Source organism: Petaurus breviceps, unplaced genomic scaffold, assembly GCF_028583685.1.
Source record: "Petaurus breviceps papuanus isolate PSGF00001 unplaced genomic scaffold, PetGlider_PUasm1.0 171, whole genome shotgun sequence".
Taxonomy (NCBI): Eukaryota; Metazoa; Chordata; class Mammalia; order Diprotodontia; family Petauridae; genus Petaurus; species Petaurus breviceps.
This window is the reverse complement of record NW_027185754.1, coordinates 26,527,517-26,545,829: the sequence shown is the minus strand read 5'-3', so window position 1 is coordinate 26,545,829 and position 18,313 is coordinate 26,527,517. Positions and strand designations below refer to the sequence as shown.

Genomic DNA, 18,313 nt, shown 5'->3' with positions numbered 1-18,313 from the left:
AAGAAATTATATTTCTGTTCAAATTCCCGTATCAGAGAAAGGCAAATCAAGACAAACCTTAAAAAACTATCTAATTCCCACTAGAATGACAAAAGTAGCAAAAAAAAATTAAAAAATCAAAATTGGCAGTACTGTGGAGAAACGGTAATTCTAATATTTCATTAGTAGGGGACTGCAGACTAGTGCAAACATCTTGGAGAGCAACACAGCAATGTGTAATAAAAATAACAAAACATAGCTTCTAATTCTGTAATTCTGTTGTTAGCACTTTATCTCAAAAACACAAAAAGGAAAGAAAAAAAGACCTATATATACAAAAATATTCAGTTACTCTATTTGTAATAGCAGAGAATGGATGAGCAACCTGTATGCAAAGAACCTGAGAATTGCTAAATAAATTGCTGTATGATAATTGTAATACAATAGTGTGATATAAAAAGCAACTCATACAAGGAAACGTGGAAAGACCTATGAATAAATGTACAATCAGCAGAACCAGAACTGCATATATGTTGACTACAATTATGCTGGGAGAGAGAGGAAGAAGGAACAAGGCCAGAAGTAGTAGAACTTCAGTCATATCTAGAAGGAGACAGAGAACAAAAGCATTTTTGTTTGTTTCTTAATTATTTTCTACTTTATGTAAATATTTTTTCTACTTTATTTAAAACTTTTCATAAAAGTTTATTTCTTGCTTTGTATGTTTTAGTTCACAGTAATTAAAATATAACTATTTTTTTAGAAAAATAAATGTTTCTTGTTGCCTTTAAGGATGAAACCAATTCTTCTGCCTTCCTTTGGAGAATCTGTGGGCTACTATTCCATTTTAACTGCAACTTCCTTCTGTCTTCTGTTGTTTATTGTGAATTACCAATATTAATACGGTTAAGTTTTTCCAATGGAATCAACTGGACAAAGAGCTCATATTAAGAGTACCTAGGATTAATTTAATGTTTATAAACAGTCTAAAAACTCTGACTCTTAAACATGCTCTAGCCTTTTTCCTACCATTATACTATAGTCACACTGAAAAAGGAATGAGTAAAAAGGGCAAAACCAAAATGATGAAAACAAATAAGAAGAAAAACCTTCTTTGTTTCAACAGTTGCCATGGCCATTTTTAACTCATCACCAAGCAAATAACCTACTTACAACAAGTCTGTCAACTCTTAGCTAAGTTTTTACTAGCACAATACTTAGGTTTTCCAATATGGCAATTTACTAAGCTTATATTCTCCTGGTTTAGCCTTTGAAAACCCAGGGCCACTCTCACCTCCATAAGGCTTTTTAAATTGCAACACAGTATACAAACATAAGGTGATATGATTGCTTTCAAATAATATAAAGAGATCATTAGGGAAAATCATTATATTTTTTCTACTTAGCTCTAAATAATATCTAGCATTTTAGTTGATTTTTACATAATGCTTTAATGTTTACAAAGCTCTTTACATAAAGTAACTCATCTGATAATAAATATATGGAACACTGCATTAGAAGACTAGAAACGAGAATTTTAGATCTGGTTCTTTGGGCCTTGGCAAATCACTTCACCTTTTAGGGCCTAAGCTTCCTTAACTATAAAAGGAAACTGGACTGAATAGCCTCTTTGGTCCCTTCCAGATCTAATGGTTTAGGTTAGGTTAGGAGTTAGGGATTTTGGATTTAAATCCCCACTTGGAAAACTATCTATGGGGGCTTAGGCAAGTCATTTCCCTTCTCATGAAAAGAAATTAGACTAGATAATGTCTAAGATTCTTTCCATTTCTAAACACTTTGACTATACCCAAGCTAACAAGAATTCAATTTTATATTTTGTGATATATTTAATATGCCACCAGAGGGAGCTCATACAGTCTTGTGAATTTAAAATAATAACTGGCACTTTTAAAAATTTCCATCAACTTGTTTTGCCAAATTATGTGACATTTTTAAGTGAATAAAACTTAACCAGGCATATTCTTCCATTCATTCAGAGAAGCAAAGTATTTTTGAGCTTGAAAAGACCTCAAAGGTCAATCCATAGCTGAAAAAATTTTCTTCTATCACTAAATGTTCATCCAGTCTCTATTTAAAACATTCCAACAATAAAATCTCAGTAACTTTTTTTTTTTAAAGCAATCGGGGTTAAGTAACTTGCTCAAGGTTACACGGCCAGTTATTTCTGGGTGTGGTGCTGAGTATCTGAGCCCAGATTTGATCCAGGTCATCCTGACACTGGAGCCGGTGCTCTTACTCGCTGAGCCACCTGGCCGCCCCAAATCTCAGTAACTTCTGAGCTAATTCACTCCAATTGTGGACAGCTCTAATGGTTGGGAACACTTTCCTTACACCAAATCAAAATCTACCTATCTCAAAAATTCTACTCACTATTCCTGTTCTGCCCTCTGCAGCAACAAAATAAGTCTAATCTATTTTCCAAATGAAAAGAATTATCAGATTCCTCAGTTTTCTCTTCCCGTATGCTAAACATCCTCAGCCCCTTCAACCCATCACCAAACAGCACTGTCTTCCAGTCCACTATCTTGCTGGTCACCCTTCTCTAGATGAGTTCTAATTTGCTAGTATCCTTCCTAAAATCTGTTTAGTGGCTTCCCAGGACCTTTAGGATAAAATATAAATTCCTCTGGCATTTAAAACCCTCCATTATATGGTTTCAGTCTATCTTTTCAGGCTATTATAATACATTATTCTCCTCTATACACTCTATGCTCCAGTCACAATTCCCCATGTGACATTCCACCTCCCACTTTGCATATTAGTTATGCTCAATTCCAGAAATGCTTGCTCTTTTCACCTCCCCTGTTTAGAAACACTGCTTTAAACATTCAGTTCAAGTGCTACCTCCATCTGTGAACATTCTGTATCAGTAGAATATAGTAAGTTCACTGAGGACAGGGCCAGTTTTATCTTTATATATCCAGATAACACATCACCAGGCATACAGTAGGCACTTAATGAATGTTTACTAATTCACTGGCTATGCCCATGAAGTTTAATTCCATTCAATTCAAAAAACCTTTGTTAAATGCTTACTTGGAGCAAGGTGTTAGTTATGCTAGGTACTACAGATGAACATGAAGACAGTAATGAGAATGCCTGCCCTCAAGGAGCTTTTATTCTACTGGTGACAGAATATGTACACAGATAAATAAATAGAAGTCAATCTGAAAAAAGATCACAACTGGGTCAATGAAGAGAAACTTCATGGAGGGGTTGGAACTTAAAACACAATCTAGACAAAAAACTGTAAGTGAGGCAGTACTTAGAAATCAGACATCTAGATGTAACTTGTAACTATCGTATTAATAGGCAAGAGTAATATTAGACCTTAAGGTTTATGAAACACTTTATGTACATTCATTATCTCTTTTGAGCCTCACAACCATCCTGTGAGGAGGGTACTACAAGTAGTACAATCCCTACTTCACAAATGAGGAAGCTGAGGCTCAAAGAGGTTAAGTTACTTGCCTGTGCTCAGACAAGTTACTAGGCATTGCAAGCAGGATTCCAACCCAGGGCTTCTTAACTTGAAGTCCAGTAGTCTTTCCACAATGCTTTTCCAAGGTATAACAATGAACTATGTATTTCTGTTTATGAACTCAATGAATTCTAAACCCATGAACTGACAAATAGGGCAATATGTTATAACAAAAAACCATGGGCCTGGAAAATAGGAGACCAAGCTCTGTTATTAATATGAAACCTTGAGTAAGTCAACAGGTTTCAGACACCTCATAAGTAAAATCAGGGAATCTGATTAGGTTGTAAACTGAGAGTCTATGAACTTTGGTTTTTGGCTTCTTTTGTAATGTTATGCATTTTTATGCATTTAAAAATATTACTCTAAAAAGGGGTTCGTGGACTCTATCAGACCATCAAAAGAGTCCATAACACAAAAATAGTTAAGAACCCTTGGACTAAATGCTCTCTAGAGAACTTTGCAGCTCTAATAGCATTCTTTGTTTTCAGGTTCCATCCAGCTTTAAAATTCTATATTCTAAAGTATGTGCCAGCCCTACAATTCCATTCAAGTAGCAAGCTTTTTCAAGTTTAACAACTCCCTTAAGAAAAGAAAGTGAATATAAATCAAATAGATTGCAGGTAACACACATATTTCAACATAATGAAGAAACACACACAAAAAAATCCTATCAGACTCAATTCAGTCATCATGCAGTTTTAGATTTTCTGGTTCACAATGTGAAACTAGGTTTACAGAGTATACTAAGCTCCTCCTGGGCAAGAACCGTATTATCTGAATTTCCCCCAAGTGTCTTCCATTGGGCCTTATACATAGTAGATACTCAAAGATTCTCTTCCCCTGCCTCCAACCTCACATGGCATTTTAAACTTATAATGTATTATTATATGCTCTAATATAACCTATTATTTTCTATTATAGCTATCAATGTATCAAACTTTAAGCTTCAGGACGGCAGGGATAATGTCTTAACTAAACTATGTATTTCCTTAAGTACCTAGTACTACAGTGCTCAATACACAGTAAGTTCTTAATGTTAGTGGAAATGAATAAACAAAACAACTCACAGAATCAAATGTGTTACCAAAACAGTCAACCATATACTTTTTGTTTCTCAATTTAAACTGTTCTAACCCATTAAATGACAGATAAGGAAGCACAGTATCACAAAAAGGGCACAGGTCTGGTCACCAAAAGACCTACATTCTAATCTTGGCTCAATTAATTAGCCTGGTCACCTCAGGCAAATTCTTGGGCAAGTTATGCCCTGCATTTATTACATGTATTTCATAAAAGATGACTCAAGAAATTTACTGGCTATGTGACTTTGGATACATGATAACTTCTCTTGACCTCAGCTTCCTCATCTGTTAAATGAGAGGCTTGGACTAATGTCCCTTCTAACTCTAAATCTATAATTCCAAGAGGCAAAGTGATATAGGGAAAAGAGTACTGGTTAAAAGACCTGGGTTGGAATCCTAACTGTATACCTACTACCTATGCTACCTTGGACAAGTCACAACCTCTCAGAGCTCAATTACCCTCATCTGCAAAATGCTGGGTTTGGACCCATGTTTATTCCAATTCTAAATGCTTCTAAGCACAGTATCTAGGAGCAAGGTCTATTACTTACTAGAAGATTTTTTAAAACCTTAGCAAGTAGTGTAATACTACAATGAAAATAAGTGAGTCATTAAGTTACCTAAAAAGCATCTGTTTAAGCATTCGATTAGCTGTAACAACTCTGGGTAGGCGTCCAGTAGAAAGAGAATGGAGCTCCAGGTTGGAAGAGATCAGCTGAGTTGTCATGTCAGTGTCGGCTGCAGTCCCAGCACCACAGCAACTGGAAAATGTTAGTAATTTAGAAATTTCAAAGGTTCAACTATCTAGACATTCGGTCAGACACAAACTTCTCAGGCAATTTCCATAAAGACAGAAAAAGAAAAATGGGGCTATGACATTAAAACCATCCAGCCCAATTCATCTAATCTATCCTTTGCTTCAATTAAAAATCCAGACTGTTAAAAAACAGACAAAATACTAAAATTCTCTCTGTATAATGAGAAAGGCACTAGCCTGGGAAGGAGATGAGGTTTTCATTTTGGCTCCACCAGTACCTTTTCATGTGGCCTTGGGCCAAGTCACTGTACCTATACAGGCATCAGCTTTTTCAAAAGAAAAAGTGAGAACTGACTAAATCCCAAGAATCCAATATGCAACCTGCAATCCAAATGTAGCTTATCTGACCCTGGAGTACAATTTGCCAAATATTTTTAGCAAAAAAAAAAAAAGTTTACCTCATTAGCTAGAAGGTATGCAAGTAAGTAGGTAGGGCCTAACCATTTGCTCACTGTTCCTCTTTGTAACTAAATGCCTGCACATGTCAGATTAGCAGGTTTGGATCAATTATTTGTTATGTCATTAAAGATAAATGTAATAAATTCATGCAGTCTGAACATGTGGTTTACTATTGTAAAACCTGGACAACTCTGGATCATTTTTATTGTCCCTTCCAGAAAGACAGTTTACGATCTCAGTTCAAACATTCTAAGTCCTGAGATTTCTGTAAGCATTCTATGTTCTAATATTCTGTATTCTATTCTAAGGTGCAGCTCTGTCATTTTATATTCTCTCTTCTAACATCCTATTTCTAAGGTCCCTTCCAATTCTAATATTCTGTTCTAACAGTTCCCAACTTCTTCAAATATGAAGAACCTCCCTAAACGTCAAAATATTTCACTGACTCCACAGGATAGCAGTAGCTGTCCTATTAGTATCTGCTGATTGAGAAAAATACATAACGAAAAAGCTATTACAAACTGAGTAACACTTAAGCGAGTATGTCTTTTATTAACCACAAAATTTGCATCCTTTTGCAAGAGTGATACATATGTTTGAAACATATTAGTTATCCAATCCAGAGAAAACAGATTTCCTTATTTATTATACTGAGGCTACATGAAGTGGCCAGTGCCATTTTACAGCTCTCAGAGACTACAAGTCTGGTGGAAGGAAACCTTAGATCTAGCTTCCATATTAGGATTCCAAGATTCCTTGCAGTAACTCTATGGCACACACACGCTGACTAAGAATTACTATTCTGACATTCTACATTCCAAGGCTCCTTTGAGTACTAATGTTTTTAAAGATATGAGATCTTTAAAACAGAACATCTTCTGATACATTCTAATTCGTGTGATCATGGATCATACATTGCGAGCTGGAAGGAACTTCAGAAAAGTGTTGTATTTGAAAGACTATATATGGTGGAAACAGCACTGGACTTGAAGAAAAAGACTTCAGCTTAATACAATTTGTGTAACTGGCCACTTAACCAAAATGGGTTTTAGCTTCCTCCTACAAAATAAAGAGAATTGAACTCAATGATCTCTCAAGTCTATTCCAGTTCTAAATCTTATGATCCAAAAATATCTTCATACCCACAGAGTTTATATTACTAAAACCAAACAACAGAGTGTTAAAAACTGCAAATATGAACAGTCAATACTTACTAAATATTAGGAGATATAAAATGTATTTTAGAACAATTCTTGTCAGCAACAACCATTCCTTCTGTTGCTCTAGTATCTGCCCCAAGAACTATGCCATCCTATTAAAAAAAAAAAAGTAAATGCACTTAATAAACACACAGACATGCCACAAAATGTCTGTCTCATGTCAGTGTAGCGCAGTGAAAATTATACTGGATTTGAGTGTTAAAAAAACATGTATATGAATCACAGCTCTGATAATTAGTAGCTATGTCACCATGTACAAGTCACTTTACCTCTATATATTTCAATTTATTCATCTGTAAAAGAGGGATAATAAATCTATCAAGAGTTGAAAACAGAAACATTTTAAATTTATATTGGACACACATACACAATGTGCACATTAAGAGAATGGGTAAAAGAATGAATCATGGATGAAAGACAAAAATCACTAGCAATTCGCATTGTTTCCCAGTGAAAGATCTACAATCATGCTTAAAAAATATATTCTACTAGGCTACACTCTTAATGGACTCATGTCAAGGACTTACAGTAGAAATAGCAACAGAATTAGAAACAGAGGACCTGGGTTCAAATCCAAGTTCTGTCACGTCTGTGACTTGGACATGATATCCACCTCTCTAGAGATTAGTTTCCTCTTCTAAAGAAATGAGAGAGCTAGATCACACAATTTACCAAGTCCTCTCCTACTCTAAAATTCTATGATTATAAAAGGGATTCAAACAACAACTGAGCCAAATGACCCAAGATGCTTCCATTACAATGTTGCAATTCAGCAAATGTTTACTTAAGTCCCAGCATGTACACAATAATGGACAAGTACTGGGGAAGATACCAAAGATGCTTAAATATAGTTAAGCTCCCCAGAGCACCCTTTATTCACCAGAATCACGGTCTCCGAAATGTAAAGTCTTACAATTCTAAGACTCTGGTCTATCAACAAAAGTTTGGTATTCTCAGGAATTTTTTCTGTACCTTGTATACCACTCCCGCAATGGTAGTCCCTGTTTTCCGAGCTGTTGGAAGTTTATAGCCCTTTTTCGAAAACTCAGCTTCAAGGATGGCATTTCTGAAATTGAGAAGAAAAATCTGGTTAAACTGAACCCTACTTCTCTGTGTGAGATTGGCTCAAAGGAGGAGGTAATCCATGATAGAAAAACTTGAAAAAGGAAGCACAAGTTTGTTAGAGTGGGAAGAACACAGGATTAAAATTCAGGAGACTTTCTTTCTGAGTGGTATAGCAAAAGTTTTCTTTCTGCAAGTGGTCTTATAGTTATAGACCTGAGGTCAAATTCCAGTTTTGACACTTGCTAGCTTATGTAACTTGGGCAAGTCACTTCACCAGTTTCCTCAAGTCTAAAATGAGATGTTAAACTTAATCTCTTAGGTACCTTCTAATTCTATTCTTTATGGGATGTAGGGGGAAGCAGTAAGGACTTGTATGATACCCAGACCAGGGTCTAGGATCTACACTGCCTAGGCAAGGTAGAAAATACAGCTAGATTATTAAAAAAAAAACACAGCAAAGTACGGGTACTGGACCTATGATGTCATTGATATAGGGAACCCCTGGATAAGAAAACTCCCTCAATCAACAGGTCAGCACCTTCTCTACAAATGAAGTCGCCTCCAGCATCAAAAAGTTAAGTGACTTACCCTGGGTCAAATGGCCAGTATATATCAGAAATGGGACTAGAACACAGGTGTTCCTGGTTCCAAGGCCACCTCTTTATTCGCTATGCCACATTCACTCCTTTTCAGAACTACTCATTATAAATGGACATACCATCTCCACAATCTCCAGAGTTGGAGTACAGTTAAGATTTCTTTCCAAAAATGGATTACAGTAAAATACTGTATCAGTGGGTTCAGAACCAGAGTGATATTTATTTGTTATTTTAAGAGGTATTTTACCAAATTGTGTTCAGATCTTGACCATCTTTACCATTTTGGTAAAGTCCAGCTTTCCAGATTCTCAGAATTGAACCCCTGGGGGCTGGGCCTAAAAAACCCACTATGGTGAGATAACAGGTAAATTCCCCATATATCAGCATAGGGTTGGACTAGATAAAGTCTCTTCTATTCTGCATAAAGAGAAAGGAGCTGACTGGAGATACTCATCACCATGCTTCAGAACAGGATGGGGGCAGACCTTCTGGAAAAGTAACCCTAACACATAAGAGAGAAAATGGAAAAGGAGAAGGTAAGAACGAAAAGAAGATTCAATTTAACTAATAAAATATTTATTAAAGTTGAAGTGGGGACTCAAAGCCCAAAGAAATAGCCCCTGCCTAAAGAAGCCTAGCAGGGGTTCAGCTAGGTGGCTCAGTGAAGAGTCAGAGCCCTGGAGTCAGGAGGACCTGTGTTCAAATTTGGCCTCAGACACTTAACACTTAACTAGCCGTGTGACTTTGGGCAAGTCACAACCCCAAATGCCCCTCCAAAAAAAAAAGAAGCCTAGCAGGAAGGGAGGATAAGTAAATTGTACCCAGAAAAATACACAACAGGTCCTAGTTAGGAGAGATAAAAGTATTCTCCAAGTCAAAGATAAGCATGGAATGCTTTTTCTATGTGTTAAAGCCCAAGAAGGTAATATCTAAATATATAATGCAATTTTAATGCACCACAAGAAATAAGAAACATGAAAAAAATTAGATATACACGCGAAGATTTATAAGATGCAGAATGAAGTTGAACTGGCAAAACAATATACACAATAACTACACTGTAAATAGAAAAAAAATTTTTTAAGGAAATTAAATGCTGTGTAATTATAATGACCAAGCTTGGAACTAAGAGTTGAGAAAATGGAACTCATTTTCATTTAAGAAATGAGGGACCTAGTATATGCAATGTTAAATATGTTATCAGAACTGGTGGGTGCATCATTTGTTTTTGCTGAACTGTATCTTCTTTTTAAACTTCTGTTAGAAGGAAGGACATACCTGGAAATTAATATGATATAAAAACAAAAATCATCAGTGAAACAAAAAAGAGGCCAAAAAATACAAGAACAAAATTCAATACAGATGAGAGCACATCGAGAAGGCATCAGAGAAGTGAAGGGGGAGAGGGAATAAAAAAGGAAGAGAATGATGAGTGAAAGGGACAACAGAAGAGTGGGGAGATATGAAGAAAAAAAAAGGACGACAGGAGAGAGAACAAGAAGAAATAGCACAGTAGGGGAGAACAGCATTGTCTCCTGGGTTTACGTTTGAACCCTTAGGCAGGTCACTTCACTTCTCTGGGCCTCAGTTTAGTTAGCAATAAAAAAGTGGGACTTGTATTGAAAAGCCTCTGGGGTCCCTTTTTGTTGTGGAGTATATGATTCTTTGATGGAAAAATGTACAGACAGGTTTCTACATATACACACACATACATCCAACACTTAGATGTCCAAAACTGAACTCATCATCTTCCTCCCCAAACCCTACCCTCTAATTTCTCTATTACTGCCACTCTCCCAGTCCCCCAGGCTCCAAGTCTAGCTAATTATCTTCTACTCCTCACTCTCACCAACCCTCCCTCCTCCAAATCTAACCTGTTGCCAAGGTCTGTCAATTTAACATCTCTCAAATACACACCTTACACCCCTTCTCTCCTCTGATACTGCCACCAAACTGGTGCTGGTCCTCATGTCTTCATGCCTGGACTTACTTAACGCTGGTGGGTCAGTCTCACACAAGTCTCTCTAACTCCTGTCCATCCCCATTAGGCCGCCAAAAGTGATCTTCCTAAAGTGTGTCCATGTCTGTCTGTCACACTCACACTCACTCTCTCTCACACACAGCCACACAGTCTCTCTCTCTCTCTCTGAACTCCAATGGCTCTTTCACTTCCAGATTCAAATATAAATCCTCTGCAATTCAAAGCCTTTTCTAACACTTTTGCACTTTTCTTACACCACCCAAAACATAATACATTTCTCAACTGAGGGCATTTTCTCGGGCTGGAATGTCCTCCCTCCTCATCTCTGCCTCCAGGATTCCACTAAAATCTCACTTTCTATAGGAAGCCTTTCTTGATACCTCTTCATTCTAGTGCCTTTCCTCTATCATCTTCAGTCCATCCAGTACGTAACGTGTTAGTGTATATGTGTTTTTCTCCTCCACGGGGCTGGGAGCTCCCTGAGGGCAGAGCCAGGCTTTCGCCTCTCTTTGTATTCCCAGCGCAAGGTACAGTGCATGGCACACTATGGGCGCTGGGTCAATGTTAAGTCATTAGCACCCAAGACGCCCCTCCCAGGTCCCAGACATGAACAGCAGAGCAGGGGGGCAGAATAAGGCCTCCCACAGCCACCGCGGGCCCGCGCTCCCGATCCCGAATCCCTGAGTCACGAGCGCCACCGGGCCGCTCCCGCCAACCCTCCTTCGTCCCTCTCCCGCCCCGGCCCGAGCTTCGTTCCCGGGCCACCCGCACCGCATCCGGCTGCACCTCCCGATCCCAGCAGCAGCTCTGGCCAAATCCCTCTCCGCACCTGCGGCAATTATCGAAAGAGAAACCACCGACCGGAGCCTGGCACACAGAAACGGCCGCCATCTTTCCCTGGGGAGCACTTCCGGGCCGGGGCGGGGCGGGACCTCAGGAGCAGGCGCAGCACTTCCGGCGCGGCGCTAGCGTTGGCTCCGCCAGAAGGAGGGGAGAGGCGGGCCTTAGGAGGACGCGGAGCAACTTGGTTCTCGGGCTCTGGTCCTGGAGGCCCGGTGCTTTCTTACCAAGAAGGAAGTCACGATTCCAACTTCCGGCTGCCTGCATTTTTGTTATTTCTTCCCTGGCCCAACACAGTGTTCAACTCCCTCCACCTCTACTATTCTTTTGTAATTGTTGGGACTTACTATTGTAAGTGCTTGGGGGGAGAGTGGCCTAGTAGACAAGAGCTTGTCACTAAGTCAGGGAGACCTGAGTTCAAATGTTGCCCGAAGCATCCTGGCCTTGCGACCCTGACCAAGTCACTTAACCCTTCAGTATTACAATAGGGACAGGTACCGGACCTGTGATTTCATTGGTATTAGCCCTACTATTGTAACTCTTGTTACACCATGTTCTAATGTCCCAGGTCTGACACCCTATGTTATATCAAAGAGCTGAAAGAGGAAAGGGAAGGAAGGAGAATAAGAAGGAGGGGAGGGAGAAAGGAGTAAAGGAAAGGAGGAAACAAAGATCTAGTAATCATATACTTTGTGCCAACTACTGCTAAATGCTTTGCAAATATCTTACTTGATCCTCACAACAACCCTTGGAAGTGGGTGCTACTGTTGTTCTCATTTTACATTTGGGGAAACTGAGGCAGACAGGTTAAGTGAGTTGTCCAGGATCACATAACTAGTAGTAAGAAGGAAGGGACCCCTCTCTTTTGTTCTCATTGGTACCTCATCTCCCATAACTTTGGTACAGAGATTGTCACAATAACACCACATATGCATATGCACATACATATACACATACACATATACATACATATACACATACATGTACTGTCACTTATCCAGCAACTCAAAATATCCTGGACTCAGTCCAGAGTTAGAAAGTAAGTCCCTCCCAATTCCTCTCTGAGCACCTAAAACAGAGACATCCATAGACATGTTCTCACAGTGCTGCTGGATTCCAGCCTTGACCCCCATCCAACTCAGGTACCTATTTCCCACCTCAGTTCCCTGGGTTTCTAAAGATGAGACTTTCTAGCTAGACCCAGACCTTCAGGGTTGTTCCTAGACCATTTTTGTGGCATACAGCCACAGATACCCTTTGCCCTTTCCATCTCCAGTTTTCAGAACAATAATCAGTTAGCACTGCCTTCTTGGAAAGAAAGTGTCACTCAATTGCTCTGTGGTTCCACTCACTATCCCAGTGATTTCCCTGATCAAAACATTCCACTCCAAATGTATGTGTGTGTGAATATGTATGCATATATACTCACACATACCTACACATATGTATGTATCTGTATATGCATAAGTATATGTATACATATATGTATATGAATAGGCAGATATAGATAGAGGTATTTGTCTTCCTCTGTTAGAATATAAGCTCCTTGAGGGGAGCTTTTAAAATGTATGTCCCCAGTGCTTAACAGAGTTCCTGGTACATAGTAAGTACTTAGTAAAAGTTTTAAAAATCATTCATTAAGGCTCATAACACTTTGCTGATCATATAGACCAATCCATGTCTTTAACATGTTATTTGCTTTTGTGCAACTGCTCGTTTCTGAAAAATACTAAATAAGCAAAGTACAACCATGTTAATGAGTATAAATGAATGAAAAAAATTTACTAAGTGATTACTATATGCACTGGGCTAATGCTACGAATCTAAATACAGAAGCAACAGTCGCAGCTCTTAAAGAACTGTCAAGGCTCCCTCTAGAAGACAAAGGACACACCTAGAAGTGTGTGTTGTTGGCCAGGGAATATTATTTTTATTTGAACAATCACAGGAAAGGTGAAAAGAGACATAAAGGAATCAAATGACCCATGTCCTCCAGAAGCAATGGGAGTAATGATTTGTTTAGCTATTCCCAGAGCAATAAGTGAAAAGGTGAATTTTAAGAAATTGGTGGCAGGGTCAATGGCCAATCTGGCCTATGAAGCATGGTTTAGGATCCGGGGTTGGCTACATATGCATTTGCACTGGCTAATTTACCAATCTGGAAAGCCCATTCTTAAGCCAATGGTTCCAAAGGTGGTGGATTAAGTCACCCAGATCATGGTTTCAGGAGATCTTGTGGTCCAGAAGAGGTTCTTAGAACTTGTTGTTGTTGTTTTAATATATTTTGATAAACTATATTTCCCTTTTTAATTTTTGAATGTTTGTCTTTTCTTTGTCAGATAGCATGAAATCTACACCTCCTTTTTTTGGATTCACTTGATGCATAGTAAATTTTTTTCTCACCCCCTCCCTCAGTTTTATTCTGCACATGTCTTTGTTTTTTAAATGGGTTTCTTGTAAGCAACAGATTGTGGGGTTTTGTTTTCTTATCCAATCTGTCACTCTTTTTTCATTTTATTGGATTGCTTAATCCATTCATATTTAAAGTTATGAGAATCAGGTTTATATTTTCCTCCATTTCTCTCTAATTATTTTTCAAGTTGTAATTTTTTTCCCTCTTCCAATGTAAACATAGTGCTATGCCTCTTTGGTTACTTTAGCTTATTCTTTTTTAAGGTGTCATTCCAACTGGTTTTCTAATTCTGACTCCTGATCCCTCTCTCCCATTTGATACTCCTTTTCCTTTGGAGTTTTGTTTTATTTCCTTTTTCTTTCTGACTTTTATCTAATTTTTTCATTCTTACCCTCTGTTTTTCCTCTCAGTAGGTCAAGTAGATTTCCCCTTCCTCTCTACCCCTTCAACTAGTTTTGTTCGTTAAATTTTATTTCATTTTTGTACCCTTTTCCAGAGAACATCTCACTCCCTCACCTTCTTTACTCTATATGCTTCCTTTCTGTTTACTCTAGACCCTCATTCTGTTATTCATGACCTCTGTACTTACCTAGTTACTCTCTATTCTCTGCACTCCTCAAGCAATAAAAATTTCTGAGGTCCCCATTCTGGGGTTTCTCCTCTAAGTAATTTCTGCTACTCCCTTGTGGATCTTGTCCCTGACTCCCCCTTTTCCATTATGACTCCCAGAAAAATGGCAATTCCTAGAGGTGATAGAGAGGACACTTCCCTATGGCAGGACCTCTCTCCTGACCCAATATTCACTATTATGCAGCCCACAACAGACTTATAACCTTCCCTGCTCCTCTTCCTTCCCAATTTGCATTCAAATCTCCTCCCTGGATCCATGTCCTCCCATTCCCCCAGGCTTCAATTGCTAGTGAAATTGTCTCCTATCCCCAGGCCAGAACAAGTTATCCCTTCAAGCCCCAAATCCCCACAGACAACACTTGGCACAAGGTCCCTGTCTCCCTACATAGAACATCTCTCTTCATCCATGAGAGCATTTATCAGTAGCACCTCCTCCAACCATCAAAACAAGACCTCCCCATTCCTTACTCTTTTAAATCTCTCCCCACAGCTACCTACTCATCCACTCTCCTGTAGGCTCTTCTCTTCCTGGGAGACCAGAGGAATCACCTTCCCCTCATTACTGGTCCTTGACTTAAACAGGGCACATTACACACTCTCCTCTAGCCTCCTCATCCTCCCTGCCTCATGCACCCTCCCATTTTATAAATTAGCCCCCAAAAAAACCCACTGATTTACCTATAGGTGGTGTCTCTTGAGGTTCTGTTCACAGTGCCCAGATCTGCCTCTTCACTGTCAGCTCTAATTAATTTTCATCTTTACCCCGTCTCCTTGTGTATTTTTAGCAAGAAGTTTCTCACTGGTGTCAATGCTGTCACTCTATTGCTTTGGCTCTTGTCCTATGGCTGTTTGTCCTTGGCTGTTGCATTCCTCCCCTGCATTTCTGTTATCTGGGGATGTTTGAGAAGTAAATAGTCTCTTCAGGTTTCATTTCCTTTCTAAGAATCTTTCTAATTCTTCTTTATTGAATATCCATCAAAATGAGACTTGGGGAAGACCTTAGCTTAAAAAGGCCAGGCCCTCCCACCACTGCATCCAGGGCCGTTTCCACTTGTCTTAACCTATGTCTTGCCACTGGATTCTGATGACTCTGCACAACTGTGCCTCACTTAAATCCAATTCACTTACAAGTCAAGACATCATCCTCCTGATGTCATTGGTCCTCTTTAAGAACAAAGGACAAGCAAAAATTCAATGTCTATTTCTTTTTCATGTATGTTTAAGCTCAGATTTGCATAGTTTGTCAACTTGAGCAACGTCTTGAGCTCTGTTTTCTGGTGGGTGCAGAACAGTCTTATGTTATTTAAATTTCTTTTCTTTTGTATTTGAAAGTCTTTCTCTTGAACACTTTCAGAATTTGTTATTTCTTAATGGAATTGTTCAATTTAACCACTATATATCTTGGAGTGTGCAGCCTTCCCTTTTTCTCCCCCTAGAGACAATATACAGATTATTTATTTCAATTGGCACTTTGTTTTCTATGTTCAGAAGTTAAGGGCAGTTTTCTTGTATTGTACATGTGGAGACCTGTACAGAACTCTACCAAATCTTGGGGAAAGAACACAGAATCTAATTGGGGCAAGTTCTGACTACCCAGAAGTAAGCTAGGACAAAGACCTAGGTGAATGAACCATGAAATGGATAAGTGAGGAAGGAGGATGAGATGCTCTGAGATCTAGTCCACAAGGAAACCACAATCAGAGGGGATAGTCAGGTAGTAAGTGATAAAGAAAATGGGGGAGGGGTAGGCAGAAAGACTGAACAGAAGAATAAAACTCAAAGACCTTGAATATAAACAAATAAATCGACAGGAAAAAAAAACAGTTACAATAGAAGGAAATATGGTCTCCAGATATGGCCTTCAAAATAAAGGAAAGTGATCTAACACTTGATGAGGCAGAGGACCCTGTGGAATTTGAGGACAGCATGGAACCCCACATGCTGTTCCTGAGTGGTTTAAAGGGGGGGGAGGGAAAGCCAAGATGGCAGAGTAGAAGCACAAACTTGGTGTGAGCTCCCATTCCAATCACTTCCAATGCATGCAAAAAAATGACTCTAAACAAACTTTAGAGCTACAGAAGCCACAAAGTGACAGAGAGAAACAAATTTCCCTCTGAAGGCAGCCTGGCAGGCAGACAGGAAGGGTCTATCACACTGAGATGGGAGTCAAATGCAGTGAGCATGAGCCATGTGGTTCTGGCCCCAGGGGGGCCCCAACCAGCTATGGCCAGAGCAGACTTCAGGCGAGTGAATCACCAGCAGTTGTGGTGGTTTCCAGACTTCTCAACCCATAAATGCCAAAGACAAAGTAAAAGGTCAGTGTGGAATTCTGTTGGAACAGGGGAGACAGAAGAGTGGAATCTGGCCACGGGCCCTGGGACAAGAAACTACAGAGGCATGGCAGCTGCCCCACATGGCTGCCTCAGGAGCTCCTGGCCTGTAGATCGTAGGGGGACCAAGCTACCATTCAGAGAGTAATCACACTTGCTTTGACCTGCTTGGATCTGGACTGCGGTCTTGGGTGGTCCAAGGGTGTGTTGCCAGTGAGCCAGTGCTTGTGGGGGCTGTGGAGAAGGTGCCCTCCTAATAGCTCTGGCAGCTGCAAAACCCCCAGCAATTTGGGACAAAGCCCTCTCTATTCTGTAAGCAGAGTTCTACCATGGCAAAGAGCTCAAAAGTCAAGTAATTGACTGACTATATGAGCAAGCAGAGGAAGCACAAACAGACCATAGAATCCTTTTAGGGGAACAAAAAAGATCAAAGCATGGAGCAGGAACAAGACAGCAAAGTCAGAACTCCTGCATCAAAAGCCTCCAAGAAAAATATGAATTGGTCACAGGCCATGGAGGAGCTCAAGAAGGATTTTGAAAATCAAGTAAAAGAAGTAGATGAAAAATTGGGAAGAGAAATGAGAATAATGCAAGAAAATCATGAAAAGCAAGTCAACAGCCTGCTAAAGGAGGCCTAAAATACACTAAAGAAAATAACAACTTAAAAAATAGACTAAATCAAATGGCAAAAGAGGCTCAAAAAGCCAGTGAGGAGAAGAATGCCTTAAAAAGCTGAATTTGCCAGATGGAAAAGGAATTTCAAAAACTCACTGAAGAAAATAACTCCTTCAAAATTAGATTGGAGCAATTGGAGGCTAATGACTTTATGAGAAATCAAGATACTATAAAATAGATCCAAACAAATGAAAAAATAGAAGGCAAAGTGAAATATGTCACTGGAAAAACCACTAACCTGGAAAATAGATCCAGGAGAGGTAATTTAAAAATTATTGTACTACCTGAAAGCCATGATAAAAAAAAAGAGCCTAGACACCATCTTTCAAGAAATTCTCCAGGAAAATTGCCCTGATATTCTAAAACCAGAGGGCAAAATATAAATTGAAAGAATTCACTGATTGCCTCTTGAAAAAGACCCCTCCCCCCCAAAAAAAACTCCTAGGAATGTTATAGCAAAATTCCAGAGTTCCCAGGTCAAGGAGAAAATACTGCAGGCAGTCCGGAAGAAACAATTTGAGTACTGTGGAAACACAATCAGGATAACACAAGACCTTGCAGCTTCTACATTAAGGGATAGAAGGGCTTGGAATATGATATTCTGGAAGCCAAAGGAGCTAAGATTAAAACCAAGAAATCACCTACCCAGCAAAACTGAGTATAATGCTTCAGGGGAAAATATGGTCATTCAATGAAATAGAGGATTTTCAAGCATACTTGATGAAAAAACCAGAGCTGAACAGAAAATTTGACTTTCAAATACAAGAAGAAGGAGAAG

General features: G+C 39.1%; 1 protein-coding gene across 1 annotated transcript in view; it reads right to left on the bottom strand.

The window, feature by feature from the left end:
- Positions 1 to 11,613, bottom strand: part of PSMB7 (proteasome 20S subunit beta 7) — a 93,906-nt gene extending 82,293 nt beyond the window's left edge. Inside the window, exons 1-4 of the mRNA XM_069082785.1 lie at positions 11,477 to 11,613; positions 7,975 to 8,068; positions 6,997 to 7,094; positions 5,187 to 5,327 (exon numbers count right to left, since the gene is read on the bottom strand). Of these exons, the coding sequence (XP_068938886.1) occupies positions 5,187 to 5,327; positions 6,997 to 7,094; positions 7,975 to 8,068; positions 11,477 to 11,538 (395 nt within the window). The 5' untranslated portion in view covers positions 11,539 to 11,613. The remainder of the gene's footprint in view (positions 1 to 5,186; positions 5,328 to 6,996; positions 7,095 to 7,974; positions 8,069 to 11,476) is intronic.
- Between the last annotated feature and the right edge of the window lie 6,700 nt (positions 11,614 to 18,313).